The 25,782-nt window shown below is 47.8% G+C and overlaps 1 protein-coding gene across 1 annotated transcript; it reads left to right on the forward strand.

Annotated features, from left to right (window-relative positions):
* Positions 1 to 12,083: 12,083 nt before the first annotated feature.
* LOC119376160 (amine sulfotransferase) lies at positions 12,084 to 25,544 on the forward strand. The gene is made up of 2 exons (XM_037646080.2): positions 12,084 to 12,351; positions 24,559 to 25,544. The coding sequence occupies exon 2, from the start codon at positions 24,574 to 24,576 to the stop codon at positions 25,525 to 25,527; it is 954 nt and encodes a 317-aa protein (XP_037502008.1). The 5' UTR covers positions 12,084 to 12,351; positions 24,559 to 24,573; the 3' UTR covers positions 25,528 to 25,544.
* The last annotated feature ends 238 nt before the right edge of the window (positions 25,545 to 25,782 follow it).

Below are 25,782 nucleotides of genomic sequence, written 5' to 3' on the forward strand. Positions count from 1 at the left end.
TATGTCATGTGTGACATTGTCGAAAGCCCCCTTCAAATCGAGGGCGAGTACCACCTTGTCATTGAGGGGGTATTCAACGGGATTTAGAATTTCGCGGTGTAATTGAAGCAGGACATCCTGCGCGGACCGGTGCGGGCGGAACCCGAACATGGTGTCTGAGAATACGTTTTGGTTTTCCAAAAACTCGGACAGCCGATCTCGCACCATAGTCTCCATCAGCTTTCCCGCACAAGACGTGAGGGAGATGGGGCGGAGGTTGTCCGTGTTTATGGCTTTTCCGGCTTTGGGAATGAAAGTGACCAAGGCGGTCTTCCATTCGATTGGGAGGGGTGTCGCACCAAGCCAGATTGAGTTTATGTATGCGAGGAGTGCGTCGTAGGCCGGGTCGGGAAGGTTGGCAAGTAATTTTACTGTTACTTGGTCTCGCCCCGGCGCCGTTCCTCGCTTCATTTTAGTCAGGGCCGCCTTTAGGTCATGGAGCCGGAACGGTTGATCCAGCTCCGCGTTCTCGGAACCTGCATACGAGTACGCTAGCCCTCGGGGGTCATGTTGGACACAGAGGTATTGATCCCGTAGTTTGCTTGCTAATTTTGAGGTGTCTCCGTCGAAGCTATGGATAGCCCGTTGGAGATGTTTTTGTGTCTCGGCTCTGGTTTGGGTCGGATCGATCAAGGCGCGAAAGAGACGCCAAGTGCTCCGGCTGGACATTTGTCTAGCAGCCGTGTTGCATCGGTTCACCCAATTCGAGTCGGCGAGCTGGGCCGCGTACTCAGCCGCTCGTTGGGTGAGCTCGGCAATGCGAATTTTGAGCTTCCGATTGTGTTTTTGGCGGCGCCATCTGCGGACGAGGCTGTGCCGCGCTTCCCAGAGGTGCAGGAGGTGGTTGTCCACCCCCGGCAGGACCTCCGAGAGTTGAACTTGAGTTTCCGTCGAACGAAGGTGTGTAACCAATTCTTGTGACCACGCGTGGTAACCTGTTTCGTGGATAGGGGCCGAATTAGTGTAGTTTTTACGGAACTTTGTCCAGTCTGGTATGCGGGTTTGGGCGTGGGGTTTTGCCAATGGTTTGCTTGTGACTGTGGTGTTGAGTATGCAGTGGTCACTGCCGAGGGTTTCCTCGGTGTTGGCCCATTCTGCGTGTCTAATGTTTTTGGTGAAGGTAAGGTCCGGACACGTGTCCCGAGTCACGGAGTTACCCAACCGCGTTGGATATGCAGGGTCAGTGTGAAGAGTGAGGCCCAGCGTGGACGCAAGTTCCGCTAGCTTGCGCCCGCGCTTCTCTTCACGCACGTACCCCCAGAGTGTACTGTGAGCGTTGAAATCACCCACGATCACCAGGGGGTCCCTGCCCGCAGCCTTCAGGGCGCGACTGAAGAGGGCTGCGAAAGTTACATTTTTAAGCTTGGGAGAACAATAGATGTTGAGTATATGTAATGGTGCATTTTGTTTCTTAAACGGAAGGAGGGTGACCACCACATAGGAATATTCAGTATTGAGTTCCAAATCAACTTGGTTGGCTGTATAATTTTTGTGCACGAATATACAGGAAGAGGGGTCTTGCTGGAACGTGACATAATTTGTAAGGCTAGCGCCGCTCCCTGGCTCCTGGAGGGCAACCACTGCGGGAAGTGAAGTGAGTTTTGAGAGGAAAAGCCGGAGGTGAGCCCGCTTGGCGCGGGAACGGAATCCCCGGCAGTTCCATTGTGTAATTTGTATGGGGGTGGCCGAATTGTTACGGGTAGAGCGGCTAATTTGAGGGCTGCCCGCCATGGTCATTGAAGTGAAAGAGTGGTTGTAGGGACGCAGCTGCGGAGCCAGCACTCGCGGGGAGGGGGGCATCCTCAATTCCGGAGAGCGAGCAGCTGTCTTCGTCTTCTACTTCAGTTTCTATGGCGCGACGCGACGTTTTGGGATAGCGGCTGGATACGTCTTTGATGAGACCGCCGGTTCGTCGGACGCTACGCGACGATTGTGCGATGTGCTGTGCAACGATAGTAGGAATATTTTCGGTCATTTTGGCGATAGCGGAGGCGATTGCCGCGGAAATTTGATTTTCTAAGGCATTTAGGCGGGCGTCCATGCGGGCCTCTAGACGGGCCTCAAGTGCAGCTTCCGCGCTCAATACTGCCCTGGGTGCCACGGGCTCACTCTCCATAGCCTCGGTTGCGGGGGGCGAGGGGGGAGTGGTAGGCTGTTTTGATTTCGATTCTAGAAGCGCAATTTTTTTTTTTTTAGTAGCATCTCAATTTGACCTTCGAGAGCTGCTATCTTAGTTTGCTCGGCATTGCGTGCCGCAGGGGGGGAGGAGGGGGCAGCCTTGCTTGTGCCGCTCACCTGCGTTCCATGTTTTCCAGCGTTGGCCCAGGCCCTGGCCTCCCCGCGTGGTGGCGTCGTCGACAGTTTTCCTGTGCCGCCGTGTGGTGGCTGCGTCGGTGGTCGCTTGCCGACTTCTGCTGATGGCGCCGGCTTCTCGGTGTTGCTGTCGTCCCTGCTCGGTGACTCACCGGGGGAGCCAAGATGGCGGCCCTTCTTCTTGGCTGCCGACTTCTTTTTTGCCCCGCCCTTCGGGGCGAGCATCTTGTGTGTGCGGAATTTTGCCGCACACTCCCGCGAGTTTGTTGCGTGTCCACCGCCACATACCGAGCATCGCGGAACACATTCGTGAGGGGCCCGCACCCCCTCCACAAGCGGGGCTTGTTGACCGCAGAGGCCGCACGTGTTGGGCTGCGTGTTGGGACAGGCATCCGCTCGGTGGCCAACGGCCCCACACAGGCCGCAGGCTGGAATTGTCCGGTAGTATTTTCGCACTGGGATGATCATGTTCTCATAGTGCACGAAACGCGGTTTCACCTTCCCGGGAAAGGTGACCCGAGCTTTGTTAGAGGAGCCGTATTTCCTCACCTCGACGATGGTGCCTTCTCTCCATTGCACCTGCTCTCGAAGTGATTCAGTGGTGTCCGAGTTGCTGACGACGATGACGCCGTGGCACACATCGCCTCCGTCTTGTCGAAGGTATCCGTGGAGTGGAATCGCCCCATGCTCGGTATTGACAGAAAACTCCCCGAGGAGCCGATCTGCCGCCGCCGGGTTCGGGGTGTGGATCAATACGATGTTTTGGTCACGGGACGGCAGAACCGTGACAGACTTTGCCAGCTCAGGCCCGAGGTAGGCCGTAAAGGCGGCTCCGTAGCGGTTATCCGAAAAGGCTTGGTGCAGCGAGATATGTTCGCGTGGCTTGAGCACGACCACGAAGTCGTCCGGGCCCGGTCTTGGAAATGGGCGAGGCTTCCAGTAGGTAATAGCCTTGCCTTTGCTTCCCGCAGCGCGCGATGCAGGAGGCTGCGTCTTGCCAGCCGGTGTGCCGGAGGCCGGGATGGCGTTGGGCGCCGCTGTCTTGGCTTGAGCGAACGCGCGACGCGCGACCGCTTCATTCAGGGATTGGTGCCGAAAATGCGGAACAGCGGAATTTTCGTCTTGACATGTTGAAATTGTTGTCCAGGCCATGCCTTCGGGGTCGTAACCCCTCAGGAAAGACGCAGGGGCCGTCATGTTACTTCGGGAGGCCGGTTCCACGCCGTCGGCGTTCCACGCCGCCGGGCTCCGGCGTCGCCGTTAGGCGTAACGGCGTCGCCCCCGTGATCAGGTGTATTTCGGCCGCAAAATCTTTAAAAGTGGGCCCACCTGGTGAAACTTGGTTTCAACGTGGTCCAGATGGTTTGCTGCTTCGATTGACGCCAGTCTTGTCGGAGTGCAGAGGATTGAGCCGTGGCCCCAGCCGAAAATCGACGGAGCCGATACGCCACACGTCTTGCTCCGTCGCGCGCTCGCAGCGCCTCCCCCAACATCGGGAAGTCGCCCTAGACGCAGTAACGTTCTTGGCATTTCGTTTCGTGTTAGCTAGTTTTCGGAGCAGTGCAGCCAGGCCCCGGAAAGTCTCAAGTTCCAGCGATCGCCGCAGATGGCGAAAATATCAACCGCGGCGAGTTCCAGCCGTTCCAGCTTCAAACACCGGGTCTGGATCTACTGACCCCTGCGTTAGGATTCACGCTATTGCACTTTTTATTTAGCGGCGCCCTCGTCGGGGCCAAATGTCAAGTCAAAATATTCTTTAAATAAAGGAATTTAGTTGTTTGCATACTGTTACGCTTCAATAAAACAAATTCTTGTTTGTACGAAGTGGCCTTGCCTTGCCTGGTGCCACGTCATCAATCTTTTGTAATAGTTCTTGCTCCAGTTGACTCGTAGTTGTCAGCAGCCTATCGACATCATTATCTTCATTTTAAGATATACGGCGGCAGAAGCGGTGCAACGACAGGTAACGGTTCGTGGTGCATACGGGTGGGTCTCGCGCTGTTTCGTTTCGCTGTAAGTGTTTCGAGCCACTGCCGGCCGACATATTCGCTTTCGTTCTGTTTGTTTCGACTCGTTAAAATGCTTTCGCGAAGTGCATTCAGCTGATTTCGGGGGAACGAAGCGACCGTTGAAGCTTCCACCGGATGACGTTCGATACAAGCCCGAGAATATACGGACCTGTGAGTAAAAACCCATTGCTTCAGTTTTTTTACCAATGACTTTGTGTGGGTGTCACGCGGAGGCGACGAACTGCAATATTCAATTTTTCAACATGTCACACTCTGTCGATGATAAAACGTGCGATCCTTGTGGCGTGGCTTCACATGGGACCAAGTTGCTGAGTTTATGGTTTAATACCACAAACCAGGCCGCTGCAATAAAAAAGGCAACTACATCACTAACGCCTCGCATGTATCTTCGTAACTAGCTCGTATATCAGTGCGAAAGACATTCGAGTTATAGTTTGCCGCAGTCGCATGTGAGAAGCAAGGTTTAGAGGTCTTCAGCGCAATAAAGAAACCGTCCCTCTAATATAAAATATTCTTGTTTTTTTTTCTTCCCTAGCCTCCTGGCCTGACGAGGAAACAGCTGTGTGCAATGGGCAAGGCACCTGTTACATGACATGCCTTGTAAAGTAGCCCGGGTGATACAACATGCATTATAAGGTACGTTTTAATATATGTATAACAAACTGCTGTTTACTTGTTCACTATGTTTATATGTGCACTTTTGCAAAATTTCATATTCATTGATCATGCTTATCAATATCTGGTGATATCATTATGTTTTTCCACCACTTCCATGCAACGACAGGATGACTACCCCCGAATGTCCACTCTGCAAGTGCGGTGAAACATATGGACGTCTGCTACAACAGGTCATCTTGAACCTCACGCTTGCAATGCTGTATTTGTGAATGGCTTACCAGGCATCTCATGGAGGGGTGCTTACAACCGTCCATGAGCATTAGCTGTCTACTGTGTCATGCAGCCTACACTGCAGTATCATTGAAATTGAACAGTAGCTCCATAAATTAGTTACGTTACGTGGCACTGCTGAGCTCAACAACACAGGTTTTATTCCCAGCCACGGTGATCGCATTTCAATGGGGGCGAAATGCAAGGACACTCCTGTGCTTAGATCTGCGTCTGAAGTTCAGGGAAAGACCGAAGCTTGAAGAGACAAAAAATTTGTGAACATGAGGTGTCGTTGGAGCAGATGTTTCGACAAGCAGTCTTGTCTTCTTGAAGGCTACAACTGCGTTTGCTTTAACCTCAGGCAGTCAGAAACAATCTAAAGTTGCCCACTACTGTCTGATTCATAATCAGATCATGGTTTGCATGTGAATCATCAGAAATTATAAATTTAAAGGTAAACATATCCGACATAAATATGTCTGGCTGGGTAAGATTATAACAATAAAAAGACTCTCAAGCCACGTTTAGTCATTAGCTTTATTAATTTAAAATAACTAAGAAACCGAACAGGTCTCGGAGTAGGGCCAGTTTTTTGTAATTATAAATTACCTTACAAAACAAGCATCACGGCGGTGAGAGGAATTACCGTCTTCCCGACATTTAGTTCTACCTTGCGAGATAGTTTACAAACTATGCTCAAAACTGTTTTGTTCTAATTACCTGTATTTACATCATAGAAGTTTACAAAAAGACACGCCATACCTTTACAAGTTAATAAACAAATTGTAAATGTGACGAGCACTTCCTGCAGCATAGCTTCAGCAAGCAGGTTTACGATGTCGTGATGAATGTGATTGTGTTCATTGAATATGGTAGCTTAAAATGTACTGATGGGCTAGTTGGTGAGCCATGATTCTCGAATAGGCAGCGCAAAGGCAACGAACACGTACACAAAAAAAGACGCAAACACAAGCGCTGTACTGCAACTGGTGATTTATTGTCGAAAGACCCGGCATATGTATGTGAACACGCGCATGCGCTCTCACAGCAGTGGATACGATGATGACCGAAAAACCCGAGGAAACCGCACAAATAAAGGCAACAAAAAAAAACAACAAAAAAAGCAACAACAAAAAACAAAAAAAAACACTTGGTTCTGATAAGAAATTTTTTTTTTGCCACACAGTATATGGTTACATACAAAGGTATCGGCGCGCTCTTTCAGAGAACGCAACCGAGGGGCAACTGATACACTTATCTTTCCATTTGTCAATTTCTATGGCCTCGATTACCTCTCTGGTTTCCTTCTTACGTTCCTTGCGCACAATCTCCGTACCTGTTAAAGTGGGAGCACAGCCACAATCCCTACAATGGAAGGCCAAATGCCCAGAATCTTTTGCTGCAAAGTGGCGGTTTTGTTCCGTTAGCCGTGTGTTTATGCACCTGCCCGTCTGACCAATGTACACCTTGTTACAGGTCAGAGGGATCTTGTAGATCACTTCTTCTGTGCATGCGACGTAGGGGTTGCGGTGCTTGATTTCACGCGATTGCGTGTGCGTCTTAGCGCCATTGACCTTTTTGCACAGGCCCGACAATCGCACTGGTGCCGAGAACACAACGTCGACACCGGCTTTCCGGCCTATCTTTCGCAGATTGTGCGAAATGGTGTGCACATAAGGTATCACCACCGTACGCCGGTGGTTCCTGCTTGCGGCAGCACTTGTTTTCTTTTTTTCGCAAGCCTTCTGCGACAGAAACCAAGAGGTTCGTCGGGTACCCAGAGCGCCTAAGGCGGCTCACCTGGTTGGTGAAGCTGGCATCACCTTTGTGCGGCCAGGATTTCTGGAGGGCGCCAAGGAGGCATGATCTGGCAATTGCTCTCTTTACAAGTTTGGAGCGCGCGGATTGGTAAGGGAGGACGGGTTTGTTGCCCCTTGGTTCGTAAGTCCAACGTATGTGATCAGGCGAAACGTATACACCAAGGTCTAAAAACCTAATATAGCCGCTAATGGGCAGCTCGTACGTTAGTAACAATGGTGCTAGGCACGAAGCAAATGTGGCCATAACGTTAGATACTGCGGAATCAAAATCCTTGTCATCCCACTGTAAAACCACTCGTGCCTCGCACCATTGTTACTAACGTACGAGCTGCCCATTAGCGGCTATATTAGGTTTTTAGACCTTGGTGTATACGTTTCGCCTGATCACATACGTTGGACTTACGAACCAAGGGGCAACAAACCCGTCCTCCCTTACCAATCCGCGCGCTCCAAACTTGTAAAGAGAGCAATTGCCAGATCATGCCTCCTTGGCGCCCTCCAGAAATCCTGGCCGCACAAAGGTGATGCCAGCTTCACCAACCAGGTGAGCCGCCTTAGGCGCACTGGGTACCCGACGAACCTCTTGGTTTCGGTCGCAGAAGGCTTGCGAAAAAAAGAAAACAAGTGCTGCCGCAAGCAGGAACCACCGGCGTACGGTGGTGATACCTTATGTGCACACCATTTCGCACAATCTGCGAAAGATAGGCGGGAAAGCCGGTGTCGACGTTTCATTCTCGGCACCAGTGCGATTTTCGGGCCTGTTCAAAAAGGTCAACGGCGCTAAGACGCACACGCAATCGTGTGAAATCAAGCACCGCAACCCCTACGTCGCATGCACAGAAGAGGTGATCTGCAAGATCCATCTGACCTGTAACAAGGTGTACATTGGTCAGACGGGCAGGTGCATAAACACACGGCTAACGGAACACAACCGCCACTTTGCAGCAAAAGATTCTGGGCATTTGGCCTTCCATTGTAGGGATTGTGGCTGTGCTCCCACTTTAACAGGTACGGAGATTGTGCGCAAGGAACGTAAGGAGGAAACCAGAGAGGTAATCGAGGCCATAGAAATTGACAAATGGAAAGATAAGTGTATCAGTTGCCCCTCGGTTGCGTTCTCTGAAAAAGCGCGCCGATACCTTTGTATGTAACCATATACTGTGTGGCAAAAATTTTTTTTATGAGAACCACGTGTTTTTTGTTTTTTGTTGTTGTTTTTTTCTGTTGTTTTTTTGCTGTGCCTTTATTTGTGCGGTTTCCACGGGTTTTTCGGTCATCATCGTATCCACTGCTGTGAGAGCGCATGTGCGTGTTCACATACATAAGCCGGGTCTTTCGACAATAAATCATCAGTTGCAGTACAGCGCTTGTGTTTGCGTCTTTTTTTTTTGTGTACGTGTTCGTTGCCTTTGCGCTGCCTATTCGAGAATATGGTAGCGTTTTTTTTTACAGCAGAGAAACGTCCCAAAGTTGTTTTGGATGTTTCTACTCCGGTCACCTAATTCCGCTGTTTGATTAAATTAACATGTGACAGTTATAGTTCGTACTACTATGAAGTGAAAGTCTGGGAACTACTGTCACCAAAAAAGCCTAGGAAATCGAAGAGGTAATTTAAAACATATATGAACTTGACTTATTCACAGCCGCACTACAAGATTTTGCGTACTTCAAGCCGGAGCTTCTAAAAGTAGCAGGAAGAATACATACTTCAGCTTCCAAGCACAAATATATTGAAAAAGTAAATAACACAATATCAAGCATGCAATACATATATGACCTTTATTTATCCAGCATAGCCACAGTTTCACATTACGCCACACCAGTTGATTTCGTGAGTGTTTGCTTGCAATAGACTGCTCAAGTTCTATCGACATGTCTACGTGATACAGTGATTGCGCTTGCGGCTGAGCAGTTGTTTAGTGTTCTGTGCGAGCACGAAGAAAGATGTAACAATGCACGCCTAAAGCTTATTTTTTAGAATTGTGCTTCTTGAATCTGTCAGCACTCGCCTTATATCTCTGTTTCTTTAGCATTCATCTTCGCTGCATACTCAGCCGTCCGATTACTACTAGCGCCAAGAAATTCTAGCTGTAGAAACTGTGTAACTGAGCTATAACAAGGAACAAAACTAGCCTGAAATATTTTCTTCCACCTATTACCTGAATACGTAATACGTATGGCATGGCTTCACGGCCGAGAAATTCGTGCGTACCCTGTAGACACAACGCGATATTCCTTATTTGTAACGCATTCAAGGTGACATCGCAGAGCGAGAAAGATGCAGAACTGTACGCATCCGCGAGTGTTTACGTAACAAATTTAACAAAACTACATAGCTCTCACTGCGCCAGCTATCTTTCGGCGTAGCGCATGTTTCGTTTCAGACTCCACCACCATGCACTCACTTAAAGATCAACACAACCTGGCAAGCGCCGCATAACTAACGGCAGGATAACACCCTTGTCCTAAAGCTACGCTGTTAAACTCGGACGCCGAAACACAATGAGAGCAACGTTCTTTCAGCGATCTTGGTGTTAAGTTATACGCACATATTTGTTGGCTTTCATACTCATTACATACGTACGGGTTGAAAGCTTTCGACGTGTGTGAATGAGTTTTTTTGCTTGGACCTGACTGTATATATCGCTTGTGCCAGCTTAGGCACACACAATAAACGATGCAAAGCTGACTTTATAGACGTTGTTTTTGCCAGTCGAGGCCAGTTTGGTCACCTGGCGATAACTATTACAGACGCGAGCCATGATTTAGCAACGACGAAGAGCAAAACACCACAGGGTGCAAAAAGTGCAGTAGCGCGACCAGGGCGAACCAGCAAAAAAAAATCGCTTGTCTAATGATGATGACACTACTTGCAGCGTCATCTCGCCTCGCTTTATTGCAGTTCAGTACGCCGCCGCTAACCTTATTTCCGTACTAAAGCCAAAGGCACAGTTTCCGTTCTCTAAAGTGGTATAAATGTTCTCTGGTGCAGCTTCGACATGTACCAACGGTGTTTCGCCGCGACTTCTTCGAGTGCGCTAGCAACGGCTAATGTAACTGCTGCAGTAAGCGCTGCAGAAAGGCATTAATGTCGGCGGTCCAGCGTCGTGGCTTGGTGGAGCGAGACAGATGCGAGTGCGACGTGGAACGCCAGCGCGTTAGCGGCTCGAGCTACGAACCTCTGTCTCCCGTGTTGCTGAAGTGCAGCGTGGTAGTGTATGCGTGAGCACAGGCGTAGGTTACTCTATTACACGGGAGCACAGGCCGTGCCGTCTCTCTCCTCAATTAACGACGCTTTGAAGAAGTGCATATCGTGCACCAGTGTTTATTATGTGCTTGCTGATATCATCCTTACGCGGGATTCACGATAGGCTGTGCTCATGTACATGTTAAAAACTTCAGCTACCACAACGGCTAATCATGACCATAGGCGTTAGTCGTCGCGATTATCTGCCACTAGGCGTCAGCGTGGATGCATCCTCGTCAAATGGTGCTATTGCTGCAAAATATCAATAGACAATGTACAAGCTATTATAGATCAATGCACAATAAAAAATCAACTACTTCTGGGAAGACACGTTTCACTTTCGTGTTATACCGATTTTAATGACGGAGGGATCAGCCATGCTCTTTATTTCATTGCGGCATTTGCTTTCTTTTGCCCTATTTGCCTTGTAACCACTTCTATCGACAATGTCTTACGGCCCGCAGGCTAACATGAATAAATGAATAAATACAATTCCTTTAATTGATTCTCAGTAGTGTTGAGTTGGGCTCCCTAAGGGGACGCAGTACATCATAAGGTTACTCTTGCTAACGATAACCACTTACACCTGCCTGTAGGAGCTTGGTAGTGGCCTAAGAAACATTTAGTTTAAAATGATGGAGCTTTGAAAGGTAACAAGCCAGCGTTTATACTGCAGTGAGATGTCGCGTGCGAATGGAATTAACGACGTCACCTTCATATTAAATGACGTCCGCCTTTGCAAATATCAGTCGACGTCACAATTACCCTGCGAAGGCTGGACTAACCTTTTTTTTTAAGCAACGATTTCATATCTCACACATTTCAGTAGCGGCGCCGTGCGCATAAAACCCGGCGCCGGCGAACGTACAGAAGTGTAGTCCTCGAAGATCAGCCGGTCACATGCTTACTTGTGTGCGCCGCTTTTCAATAATTGATGCTGTCTCGATCGTCGGCATGTCAGCGGTCAGCCATTTCTGACATGGCAATCTGCTCTTTTATCGAGATCACTTGCGATTTGACGTTGCCGCATGTCAATGTTGCCTGGATGTGAACGCATGAACGTCAATATTGCCTGCAGCAAGTGAAGTGTTACCCTTCTAAACGCTTGACTGAAGCTCCGATTCCCGCCAATGAGGAAGCAAATAGTTAGGAGAGAGCATTGCACAATGAGAAAGAAAGAAAGAAAGAAAGAAAGAAAGAAAGAAAGAAAGAAAGAAAGAAAGAAAGAAAGAAAGAAAGAAAGAAAGAAAGAAAGAAAGAAAGAAAGAAAGAAAGAAAGAAAGAAAGAGGCAAGTACACGCGAAAACGTACATACATGCTTGCCCACGACACGCACGTACATGCTTGCCCTCATTTTTCCGATTGGACTCCTGACCGAAGGGCGCCTGTCTTTGCTGTTTTTCATTTCTCTGTCGCCAAGCGAACACCATAGCATCTCTTGTGCGGGTAGCCCCGTTGAAGTTATCAACCATTGTTTGACCCACAACAGGCATGATGATGGTGCCAAGAGTCTCCGTGACGCCCAAGTTAATCAGCATGAAGCCTATGTAGCTTATCCGAGCCTGATTTGGTGCTCCTCTTTTGCACTACGTAAACAAGTGCGTTAGGGTGTTTTATCGGGCGAACAAATCTTGAGAGACGATAAGAGAACAGACCGGAACAAAAGAAGTAATCGCACAATCGCCACTAGAGCACACAAGTGACGTGCGACGCAGTGATAATGGATTTCCTCGTGACTTTGACACTTAACGAAAGACGCTACTGGCGAAGCAAGCACCCGCCCAAACCCGCTGACCAGCCATCGGGAGGACACTAGAAAAAAAAAGAGAGAATAGCTTCCTTGAACAGAAGTGTACTTATCACCTGGTACCGCGCATGAAACAAACAAGTGACAATTATTTAAGTATCAGGCCAACGTAAACCTACCCCAGGTCCTTAAAAGAGTCGATAGTGCCGGAACCAAGGGTAACAAGTGCTTCGGCTGCAAGCTAACCTGGACAAGGACAACCAAGAGGTGAGCATTAATTTGAATTCTGTTGAAATGACTGCACTAGTAATTTTCACTAAAATGGGTTCAATTACCGCAATAGGCTAACCGGGTATTCTGTATGTCGCTCACAAAAAAATTGGCCGCGTATCTGCGTGCTCCGCTGCAAATGCCGTATAAAGACGATAGAGGCGCTGCGTGAGATATGGACTCCACGTGGCAATACGTCGGGAAACATGAGCTTGTGCAGAGGGTTTCCTTCCTCCGTGGCAGAGGGCGTTCGTCAGCGCGCATATGGCATTTTCAGCGCAGCCTCATTTTCAGCGCAGCTTTAAGAAACTAGCGTCTTTATAATTACGAATCTTTGTACTTTCTATTAAAAGAACACACCGCCTAATACTTACCTAGTTATGTTGCGCCTCAGGTATGCGTATTATTTACTTTTTGATCGACAACATTCACAAGTATGAACAGCCGTACCAGTTCAAGATAGGTGGGCGGTAAGCAAGTGGTTCAACTTTGGCCGGGTCGCTGAATCGGGTGACAGACGGACAAACAGACAGACAGACAGACAGACAGACAGACAGACAGACAGACAGACAGACAGACAGACAGACCAAAAATTATGCGTTTAAATTCCCCAAGAAAGACTATCATCTTTAGAATGTGTGTTCAGATAAGTTCAACCACCATTCTTGCTGTAGCCCTGCTGTTGTTCGGCGTAATAAGGAATACCACTATGGTCTGCAAAGTTTCTTTTATGGCTGCCTTGGAAGTACTGCTCAGAAATATAGCGAATAGGAACAAAACATGATCAATGAGGGAGCGTTTTTGCGGAAAGGAAGACTCAACCACTGCGATCGTAAAAACAAATCTGCGAACATCGGAAATTCTGCCGATAATATTAGATATCAGCAAAGATGTGTCGCGTCATCGTACATACACAAGAAGATGTAACCAATAATAAAGAAGGTAAATGCATGCGGCCAAACGAGAGCGCCTAGGTAAGCGTCGCATACCCACATGCCAATTTGTGGCAAGACAACAGCGCAAGACAACAGCGCTGTTGTCGTGCCCTCTTCATCTTTTGTGTCCTGTCAGAATTTTGCGCTGTTTTTCCCCACTTATGATATAGACCATCGCCGCCTTATTTCTCAGCAACAGTAAACTGTTACGTATTGAGAGTGCTTACCCAACCGCTCCGAAATCCATCGAGACCAGCGGACATACAATTACAACGAAGCTCTTACGTTTTTCGTTATGCCGTTATGCATTCGCATAAACACCACAAAACCAACACCACAAACACCACAGCACCAACACCACAAAAGCTTTTTCAAAAATACTGTGGGGTTGTCACGCCTCGTTGTTGCTCATCAGCCTACGCATTGTTAACGAGACACGTACGCGTCGTTTGGGGTACGCATTGTCACTGGAACACGGAGCAGCAAAAGCACAACCAGCGGGGAAGGAGGAACGCTACTGTACTGCCTTACCGTATTTGCGTACTGTATATCCATCACTTGCTAAAACTCGTAATTCTGCTTTGCTCCCCGAATATGAGCGGCACGCGCCCGCTCTTCCGCGACACCGATTTGTCGGGCATGCGATGCAATAACTCGGCTGGGCGAGAGAACGAGTACGGAGACTCGTTATAGAGAGAAAAAAAGAGAAACAAAGAAATAGAAGGCGAAAAAGATTTCTTCACGAGGCGGGATTCGAACCCGCGTACTGACGTCCATATAATAATATCTGGGGTTTAACATCTGAGAACCACAATATGAAAGACGCCGTAGAGGAGGGCTCCGGAAATTTCGACCACGTGGCGTTCTTTTACGTGCACCTATATCTGAGCGATCGAGCCTCAACTATTTTGGCCAGCACCGAAAATGCAGCCACCACGGCCGGGATTCGATCCCGCGACCTTCGGGTCAGCAGTCGAGCGCCATAACCACTAGACCACCGTCGCGGGGCAACGTCCGAAGGCGATCATCATAACCACTCGGCTATCCAGGCATTCTAGCAGAGCAAAACATAGCCTTGTATAGGCACCAGGCGCGGGGTGAGTTTGGACTGGTGGGGCCTCTGTCGGTGGAAGCGCGGAACTAATGGCGTGTGCGTGCCGGCAGGCGCTCGCTGCGGGGACGCGGAGCTGGATGTTGACAGCGCTTCATTGTGCTCTCGTGGCTTGTGTCCTGCGCTGCCGAAATGCTACGGGGAACCAAGCACGAACAGACAGGTTGCGATGTAGGCTGCACAAACAGCTGTTGAAACATATAAAGCTGGGGAGCACATGCAGTTGCATCGGTTCCCGTGTGCAATCGCCGTCGACGGCGGCCTTGGTCGCGCACCGGCCGCCAACGACGGCTCTCGTTGCGACAAGCTATATGAAATACACAGATGGAAGATAGCTGTTAAAATGTCAGGATCGCCGAAGCATCCAAAAGAAGTTGAAAACAAAACGGGAACAGGACTGTGCAAGAAGTGCAACGGAGTTGTCTTTTTAAATTCATTCACCTGTCTTTATGCCTATTTATCACGCGGAATTATTTGCAAGTGTTTGAACTTTACGCAAATTAACCTTATCAATATCGGAATCCGTCACTGTGACAGACTCTCTCTCTGATTGTTCTTCATTAAATGCATCAAATTTCCCAAATACTTTACAAGTATTCTATTCTCTTATCCTAAGACATTTGCGCCATATTCGCTTTGTTTGGGTACCAGGTCACAAAGGTTTAACCCTCAATGAATATGCGGATGCACTAGCAGCATTACACGATGGTCCCATAATTTCTAATAATGCCGACGTTAATTTCTAATAATGCCGACGTTGGTGCGTTTGTCTCTGCGGCGTCATTTGAAATGTTTGCCGCGTCGGATAACTTCGCTAAGTCTACTTTGTCAGCATCTGAGTGTCCTCATCTTAATTATTCTTGGAAAAATCGGTGGTGCTCCACTAGAAGGGCAGAAATATCAATTACGAGAATACGATGCCGAGTCTCCCCACTGAACATTTGCCTACACAGGTCTGGTCTCGTGCAGCCGCCTTTATGACTACATTGCAATGAGAGTGAATCTCTGCATCATTTCTTCTTAACATGCAGGTGGTTTACCAATCAAAGGAAAATACTTCTAGACGAACCCCTCCGAAAGACGGGCCTAAATTTATCACTCCCGGTGGTTCTTTCCTTTGGCGCTACGGTACTGGGTTTTAGCCACAGGAACGTTCGCAACGCCGTATGTGATTTCGTGCGTGAGACAAAGCGAACTGAATGTTAAAGATATCTAAATTCAGTTTTTTTTTCGTAATTTTTTTCTCCTTTAATATTCTTTTCCTTTCCATAATTAAGCTAATGAGTTATTTCGAAAGTTACGTATATCTAAACAATTTTATAATATAAAGAATTTTATTTAAACAACAAGGCGCCGCCCGTTTCATGGCCGATCCCCCGCAGTGGGTTGCGCCAGTTTACAAGGATCAACCAGCCAGCCAAGCACAACGGAGGAACAACATATGCAATGGGCGAAGTATCGCGTAAAGAAAGCCGAAAATCGAATCGGAGACAGGGTCTCCTTTTAAATGCTGGGAGTTGTAGACAGAATAACAAAGTATCAAAAAAATAGAAGTGGTGCTCCTTTCATCTTGCTCTACATCGTAGCTTATTGCGTTAAGCTCCCTCTGCGGGGCGCACTTGCAACGCACTCGTTGTCGCCTTTATATTCTGTGGTGCCGTGCACTAGCTGCCTCGTGCAAGCGGCGACCCTTCTCTAGAGGGGACGCACGGAAACGCCAGCTGATCAAGCCTTTAAACCCTCAGCGCAAAATAACTAGCAGCGCCATGGGTGCACTTGCGCTGTCAGGACTCGCCTAACCGCCAGGGGCCCTCCAGACAACAGCGAGTTCGAAGTTAACATTACAGTGTAGTTAAAATGTAAATACGTTTATTTTACAGTGAGACAGGCCAATCGGGCCTTTCCTATCTGCAGTCCCGAAAGAGAGGAGGCATCGCGCCTACTCTGGTCCGCCTCCGAACGAAAATAAACGCCTAAAAGCATAGCACCACGCAAAAAGCTGTTCCGACGGCGCTCATCGGTGTGCACACGAAAGGGATACGCGTCATTCTTTCTAGATAACTTGGCGACCATTAAACGCGTCCTCGACCGCCAACGACTGCGTCTACCTGAAGCCCGACGACGGTCCCCGTACGGGCCCGTACGTTGTCTGAACACATGCCCGATAGTCGAACGCTTCCTGCATTGTTCAAAAGAACACTGTTGCTGCCGCTTCTCTTTGCCTCTGGGCCACAAACACCACAGCATACAGCTTCGAATTGTTTAAAAAGAAACGCCGCCGCTTCTCTTCGAATTCGGGCCGAATGCAGGAGAGCCTTCTCCGCGTCGTCTGCTTCACATGCCAGTGCTGTCGCTGTCGCCGCTTGGGGCGCTTTTCGGGAGGGGCGCAGCTGGCGCCTTACGACGGCCGCCCTGTGCCTATAGCACATCATAGCATAGCATAGCAAGGGGGTAGCAAAAGGTTCTGAGGGTGAGAGGGACAGACGCGAGGGCGAGGGGCGAAATAGGAGAAGGAAAGAAAGTAAAGCATAGCATAGAGAAGAACCCAACGAGAGAAATAGGGAATGAAAGAAAAACCACTAAAAGTTAAAGTTAGGAGTACAGTAATCCGGGCTAGTTGCTATTCATTCATTATGTAACAGCGCGGAAAGGACGAGGAAACTTTCGAGGGCATAGATACGACAGGACTCAGCGCTGACTATCAACTGAAATTTTTTATTCCGGAAACGGGTTTATAAGGGGTTATAAGGTACAAGGGGTTATAAGGGATTATAAGGCCTACCTCTTATAACCCGTTTCCTGAATGAAAAATTCCAGTTGATAGCCAGCGCTGTGTCCTGTCGTATGTTTGCCCTCGAAAGCTTTCCTGTACTTTTCGCGGTGCCATATAATGAAAAAGTTAAAGATAGAGAGAGCAAGACATATCCAGACAGAGAAATAGATAGAAAGAAAGAGAGTGAGAAGAAAGAAAGGAATATATATAGCTGAAAAGAACAAATGGAAATAGATAGAGACAAAAAATACAGAAAAAAATAGAAAGAAGATGAAAGAAAGAGATGAAGAATGAAAGATAAAGCAAAGAGAAACAAAGAAGGTCACCGATCTCCGCACTTCCTTCAGGCTTCGCACCACTAGAGCGAAGCTCCCTCATTTTTGTTTTCTCTCCGCGAGGCGGTAGATGCACCTGCGAAAATATCGTAAACCATTTGATATGAAGTTAAGGGGAAACTCAAAAAGAGAGAGAGGGGAGAGAGAAAAAAAAAAGAAATGAGTGAGAGAAGCGCTGCGTTTACATTGAAGCCTTAATATTGCGATGAGTGATTTACATAGAACAAAATTACAAGAAAAGTCACTGTTTCACTGCCAAGGCGAAGGAATGAATGCGATCGCAACAAGTTGTAATGTTACACGAAGTGAGGCTGGCAGCTAAGTCTTTTCGATCCAATATCGCCTAACTCTGCAAAACGCTGGTGTAAGAGAATACGGCCACTTCACGGAGAGATGCACTTTCCGCATAGTCACTTCGCGTTGTGAGCGCAGAACGTAGAAGGGTATTCGAGCCGACCGCTGATGGCTGCCCATATAGCGCGTGCGCCGCCGGTCGCGGCTGTGCCCTTCGTATCAAAGTTCAAGGTTGCTGCTCGAACGACACGTCCCCCGCCCCCTCCTTTGCGCCTTTTCACGCTCGTTGAAGACAGGCGGGGTTTTTCCCTCGGCAGGCCTCCCGAGCGGGGTAATGTTATCGCATGCGCCCTCGGAGCGACGGATATGGGCCGGCTCGTTTAATCTCTGCTTCAGCTTCGTTCATCGCCCCCGCTCGCACCCTTTAACCAGCGGCAGAACACACCATGGACGGGGAGATTTTATCAATTTGGACTTTATACGGAATATGACGGCGACGGCAAAAACCCATCGAGAGTGTCCATATGATGGCTATCGCAATAACAAACAAGAACAGAAGACAGCAAACTGATATAAGAAACGATACTTCAGCACAGGATCGTCCAAAGGACAAGTGACACAATTGCATTTGGAACAATCTCAGTCGATTGCATTCTCATTCGGTTATTTCTGTATCGTGACGTCATGTCGCAAAAGGTTATCCCATGGTCGCAGCAAATTGCAGCGTTCTGGTACACGCTCGTATGCCGCAGCTTGTTGAGCAACCTCATGCTACTCCTAGACGAGCGAGCAAGCCGGAGCGAGATCAAAAGTGCCGCAAAGTCCTGCACTCACGCCATCACGTAGAGCGTCACGGCATCAAGGTAGTTCGAAAAAAACTTTGACGCCTAAGCGCCACCAGCAGAGCGAAAAAAGCACAAGAAAAGCGTGTCACTCGTAAATGATTTTATTCGCTGCAAAATAGCAGGAAATATATAAGCCTCACCACACATGCGCAAACGGCATTGCTTCACATATTCATTATACATTGAAACATGGCGCATTGCAAAGCCATTTCTAATCCAGCAGAGAACTGTTCTTGTGCTTCTCCCTGCTGGTAGTCCTTAGGCGTCTAGGATTTTATTGATGTACCAACTAGCCCAGCAACAAGTCGGGTTAAGTTGCATAATGAAACATTATCAACTCGTGAGATGAAACCGAACATGGCTGCAAAAAGCTATTGGCTATTCAAACTTTACTAATAGTCATGAGAAACGCGATTAGCGCGTAGTGGGCTTCTCCCACGTTGGGACGGGCAGGCTAAGCCTTACCCCCGCATCGTTGGCTCTCTGGACTGCTCAAAGCTGAGGTTATGCTAGTTTATTTAGTAGGGGTGTGCGAATATCAAATTTTTCGAATACGAATCGAATACGAATATCCACCTTCGAATATCGAATCGAATATCGAATATCAAAGGAAAAATGCATCCACAGTAACACTATTTTATTTAACATGTAGCTATTTGAAAAAAAAAAACATTAACAGCCTGACTGGCAACACAACATACACTGTTATCTCCAGAACACAATGTCCAGGCTAGCACAGTGCACATCACAACACTAGCAAATATCACGGCACAATGAATGTAATGACTAGATGTTATCATGAAGGAATATGAGTTGCTCCACATGATCAGGCAGCAGACGCTCCCTTCTAACAGAGACACCCCCCCCCCTGCCACTGAAAAGGCACGCTCGCTTGGAACAGAAGTGGCTGTATAGGGAGGTACATGGGGCAAAGCTTTGCCAGACTGGGGTATCTGAATGTGCCTACAGTCCGCCACCAGTCACGTGGGTCACAGTCTTTCTTCAGAAATGGTCCCGCATACTGAACGAGTGCGGCACGTTGCGGCCGCATAATATTGAAAATGTACGGTTACATGATCGCCAACAGCGCTGCACGTCGGAGATGCACCAGCAATCAATCATACGTATTGGGGCGCTCGTCGCAGGCAGATATCGTGCCTCCGTGTACCTACGATGTTTATCGCTCCTCTCGGCAACGTTTTTTTTTTTAGTCCTAAATTTTATTGAATTGAAGTTTATTGCCACATAGTTACGAAACATGTATACACAGCAAGGATGGTGGGATAAAAGCTGCATATAGGCAGCTTGACTGGTCCCACCTCCCCATACAATAACAGCAGCAACATGACAAATATTCCCACTTGTTGCAATATTAAAATAAAAATACACAAAGCAAAGTGATAAGCATCAGCAAGAACACACATTTTCAAGAAACACAAAAGCAAGGTTGATATTCATAATATTAGTTGAAGCAATGCGTTTTTAGGAACATAACGTATGTTTTCATCGCATAATTTATATTTATTTAGAGTGGAGGGAAGACAGTAGGAAATGTTTGAAAACCATAGTTTGTGCGTGGTCGCGGAACTGCCCAATGTTCAGTGTGTCGGTTTAAGCGAGATGATTGGTTGGTTAACAAGTTTGCGATGTTCCTAATATGGGTAGTACCCTTAGTCGTTTAGCTATACGAACGCAGCAGAAATGTGGAAGACGAGTTATTTTATGCATGATAATCGAATCGCATATTCGAATTTTTCAAATATTCGAAGTTATTGAATATTCGAAAGTTTTCGAATACACGACTTTCGAATCGAATACGAATATTTCGAATGTAATATTCGACGAATATTCGAAACTTTCGAATATTCGCACACCCCTATTATTTAGGGCTCTCTGACGCTTCATATTATTTGCTCATTGGTTTGAGCTTCCATACCTTCGCTGCACGCGGAAAACGAAGAGCCGAAGGAGGTGCCGAACCAAGACATGGGGTGCTATGCACGATGGCCCGAGCTTCTGGGGAACACGAGTTTGCTCCGAGCTCGCACTACGACGGCCATAACAGGAACACAGTGTGCATCGCGCGATAGCAGCGTTGATAAAATGTTGCAGAGACTTAGCTAGGCTATGCCAGGATAACGTAGCGTTAGCGAAGGTTCAGCTAATTATTTTTAGCTTTGCTGATTCTCTAGGATTAGCTTGATTATCATGCTTATTGCTTCTCCAATGACACACACGGCCTAGTTACTATGTGGCACATGTATATTTATTTTGCTAGGCAACTACTTCGGGATCCGATGAGTTAAGCTTCTCCGCTCTTCTGCGCCGTTGAGCAGCATTCGCGCTCTCCTTCACCGTGGCTATAGGCTCCGTGCAGACGTAACTACGCCGCCAATGAAGGCGCCCCTAGCGGCAACAAGCGCAGACTTGACGGGATACTCTCACCCGCTCGCCCTGCTCGCTCAACAATTCCGCGATGACGGCGCGCAGCCTTCTCGCGGGCTGTTCGTTTTGTGTCTGTTATGCCAAACTTTAAGAATAATTGCTGCGTTGTTGGGTGCAGTAACACCTACAGAAATTCTCCGGGTACGCGATTTTACTGGTTTCCAATCAGAGACCATACGCAATCTGCACGTTTGCCTAGCATGTCAATTACCCTGTGCGCCTTGGAGATACAAAAAAAAAAGAAAAAAAATGTGCTGGCCTAAATAAGTGCACTAAATGTACCTCGCAGAGCAGACTCATTGCCAAGACGAAGTGTCAAAATGTATTACTTCACACCTTTGTCGCAGTAATTATGCAGAAACGCTCATTTGCCGAAGCATTTTTGTTTAATAACATGCGTGCTGACAGTTCCGCCACTTCCTGATGTGGTACTTCGACATACTGCTTGTATATACTCAGCAGCTTGCCTGAGAGCCTACATAAAAATGAGCAAATAATCCGTTTCCAAACAAACAAGCTCAGCGTTCGAGTAGAGGCAGGAAGGAGCATGAGATGGGAATGCGATGCCGCGTCGCTGGCCTCTGCCCGGAGCACGTCAGACAAGGTGCACTCAGTGCTGCCGAAAAACCTCAGCACGTGCTCGACGTCGATGCTCTTTGCCCTTACTCTAGAGGCAGAATTTCCTAGAGATTATTTGTAATGAAGCTGACAAAAGGAAAGAAGAAAAAAAACTCGCTGACTTTTTTCATTTTTTTATTGCCACATTTGAGTGTTTCGGGTAGACGTTTTTAATTAAAGGAAAGACCCATTATCGCGGTTTGCTTGTCTTCGATGCGCAAGTAATTTTATTCAGGCACAATGGAACTGCCGCGGCGGTTTTTTGCTTTCCTGTGACTCCGGCACGGCACTCCCAGTTGGCCGCACGGATGTCCCTGCTTTAAGTGATAAGAAAAAAATTACATGACCTGTAACTAAGAAAAAGCAAACTTAAGCGACATACCTCGATTTTCACGGATCTTCCCGGCGCGTTCATTCGCATCTGTGATGCGCACTTCCCCGTGACTGACGATCCGCCGTGCAACGTCTCTTCCACGAAGCCGTGAACATGTCTCGCCAGCTTCGCTTCGATCGAGAAGCTCTCTGCCTTTATTTAGATTAGCTCCTCGGAAGAAACCATCTATAGCACGTAGATCTCTGAGCCCAAATGTAATAATAATTGACACGCTTTGCAGTGCCATGGCTAGCTAACAGCCGCTGCGACGACCGCTCGGCTGCACTGGTTGAAATCGGCGCAGTGAACGCAATGCAATCGCCAGTGTTGTCGTCTCTTTCAAGCAGCCGCCAAGTTTGCTGCCACGTTAGCCTGAGGGTGACAAGCTGTGATCGTTTCGTGAACGAAGCGGCGCGCAGTTTCGCTCAACGAGCCCGTAGCCTCCGGGTCGTCTTCTCTTGTTCATGCATTTTATAGTGCCGCGTTCCCCTGAGGGTGCATGAGGTCTGGCGAAAAGCAGCATACCCTCTAACATCAAGAGACTGTGGCCGCTGCTAACAATTTAACGTCTTTTGAATGCGAGCGGCAACGAAAACGCGTCGAGCGAAGCAGCAGAACACGGCGCAGAGGCTTGCTGCCGCTTGCATCGTCTGCTCCTATATCCCGTCAAGTTTGCTGCCGTGGCCGCTGTGGCGCTGGAGGCCGCGCGCGACTGTGGCGGCGCCCATAGGCGTGCGCACAGGGGGGGCAGGGGGGGCGGCCGCCCCCCTAATCATCTAAGAAGGGGGGCGCAAAATCCGCCCCGTACATTGACCCTTCTAGTCACCTAAGAGGGGGGAGGCGCAAAATCTGCCCCATACATGGACTTAGTAGGGTGGGGGGACGCTGCGATGAAGCTTCGCCCCCCCCCCCCTAATGGGGAACCCTGCGCACGCCTATGGCGGCTCCTAACGTATGCACGGTGCCTATACCATACTGGCAAACGCCACTCAGAGGCGCTATCAAGCGGCTCTAGCGCAGTGTCAGACGGCAACTGCAGAGCGAAGGCTAATAGGTGCGCGCGGACCGGCGCCGGAAAGAGCTCCGAAACATTCCAAGGTTCGCTAAACTCGGGCCAACCTGCATAGCAGCCCTGATCTTTTATTTTTACAATAAAAACTCGCCTTTATGCCTAGTAGAACAGGTTTCCTCGCATTGTGAAATAAGCCTTCCGTAACACAAAGACATTCACTACTTGACGCCTCGTAAGCCAGAAAACACACAAAAAATGAGAAAAGATAGAAGAAAATAGTGCATACGAAACCGCTCCCGTGTTCTCGAACCAACTCCCCGTGAGGTCATGAATTTTCATGACGTTTTCTGTGATCGACTTAATTCAATGGCAGTATTGTGGGATGGGGTAGTCATATATTTAACCTGGCAAGCTTCAACAAGGTTTCATGAGTGAATGCTGCCTAAATAAGACTACGTGTATAGCTCTTCAGTATGTACCAGTAAATATCTCCTGCCTCGCGTTGTTCCTGTATTCTTTATGTCGACCGTACCTGCATTAAGTAGAAATAAAACTTGAAAAACGCTTCACGCGTCGTTATCAAATCTGGGGTCCTCAAGCACAACAACCTGATGTTCATGTGACTCACCCATGGCTAATGTTCTTTTTTACTCTTTCATGGTCGCACATCATCACTTAAAAGTAATGTCACCTCATTAGTAAAATATTAAGAGTATTGAACTTGACCGCAGTAAAATGAAATATTCAGATAATATATCTATATAGTTCGACATTGGGCGGACGAGGCACACCCTGGGACCATAAATGCCAGAATCCGCAAGGTGCGATGCGCTTTGCCATTCCTAAATTGGGGGGAGGTGGAAGAAAAGAGACGGAAAGACAGGGAGGTTAGCCATTGTTTGGAACGGCTTGCTACCCTAATTTGGGAGCCGTGTGGAGTTCCATGAACTTCGTTTATTGCCGCTCAAAATGGCTAAAAAGGTGTAATAATCTTTACCGGATTAAAACTGCGGTTGCCTTAATAACTTCGGCCAGCGATGAAAAATTTCAAAATGAACAAGGTCGGAGATTGCGAAGCTATTCGATTTTTCATGTTATCAACAACCTTTGTATTAGTTCAGTGGAAGAGGGTGTGTGCCCACACTCGTCGGTGAGCCATTATCCCACCTCTTTTCAACTAGTGCTGCGAGAAAAGAATCAAATGGTATCAAATATTTTCTGCGCACAGTCATCACTATTTCGCTATGAGAATAAAACAATGGAAGGTTGTATCAATAAATGAAGTCGAAGGATAGTTAACATTTCGGACAGATAGGTTGTATTAGAAACAATAGCAATGAGTTTAACAAATTCGTGGCTCGGTTAGCAAAACAAACGCAAAATTGAATATTAATATTGTAAGAAATATGAACAAGATTAACCCAATCAGACTCGTAATCACACAGTTATATTGTTGCTTTCAGAAAAACCTGAAGGCAATGAAGCACCGGCAGCCGGCCTACCAAATAATAGACGGAGTGCCTAGATGCATCAACATAAATGCCGATACGCTGAGAGAAAATCTGAAATTCAGAGCGACGAAAGGAGACGTCGTGCTCTTGACGTTTCCGAAGAGCGGAACACATTGGCTGATGTACATCACACAGCTCATGCTGAGGGAAGGAGAACCCATAACAACACACGATGAATTCAGTAAAGAATGGCGCTTTCTGGAGTACATGGAGATCAAGGAGTGGAAATCATCTCTGCCTCTGAGGACATTAGCCACACACATTCTCCCGGACGAAACAACGATGACGGACGAAGGGAAGTACATATACGTCGCCCGCAACCCTTGGGATGTTTGCGTCTCGTTCTACCACATGATGAGCAACATGAGTCACTTTGATTTCCAGGATGGCACGTTCGAAGAGTTTGTTGACACCTTTCTCAGTGGAGACTTCGGTTACGGGGACTACTTCGAACACGTTGCATGTGGTTATGCTCTCAAGGAACAACCGAACGTCTTCTTTGTGACATATGAAGAATTGAAGAGGAACACGCAAGAGGTCGTGCTGAGACTGGGTTACTTTTTGGGAGAGCGCTACGGCCGTGCTCTAGAAAATGACGAGTCGATGCTTCAAGAGCTCCTGCAGAGGTCGCGGCCCGAAAATATGCGAAGCGTGGTGGTGATTAACCTCAACGGCAGCGCGAATCCTCACTGGGACAATCTGATCAATCGGAGAAAGGTTACGTGTAAAGAAGGTTACGAGGGAGACGAGAACAGGTACGCGTTTGTGAGAAAAGCCAAGGTTGGTGATTGGAAGGAGCACTTTACGCCCGAGCTCTTGCGACGAATGGAGAATAGGATTCTAGAGGCGGAGAAGCAATCGCCTTTCATGAGCCTGTGGAAAGACATCCGTGCAGAAGCTATTCAACGCATTGAAAATTAATAATAAATATCCCTGATGCAGGACTTCTCCAATGTGGTTTTCGTTCAGTAGATTTGCGGTGCAGAAAATATCTTTAACCATTCATTGTAGGCGTAACTTACAAAGTCACAGTAACGTTGCCCTACATGAAAGTGCTTTTAATTTGTGTCGCTCTATAGATAGATAGATAGATAGATAGATAGATAGATAGATAGATAGATAGATAGATAGATAGATAGATAGATAGATAGATAGATAGATAGATAGATAGATAGA

The sequence above is a fragment of the Rhipicephalus sanguineus genome, unplaced genomic scaffold, assembly GCF_013339695.2.
Source record: "Rhipicephalus sanguineus isolate Rsan-2018 unplaced genomic scaffold, BIME_Rsan_1.4 Seq1107, whole genome shotgun sequence".
Lineage (NCBI taxonomy): Eukaryota > Metazoa > Arthropoda > Arachnida > Ixodida > Ixodidae > Rhipicephalus > Rhipicephalus sanguineus.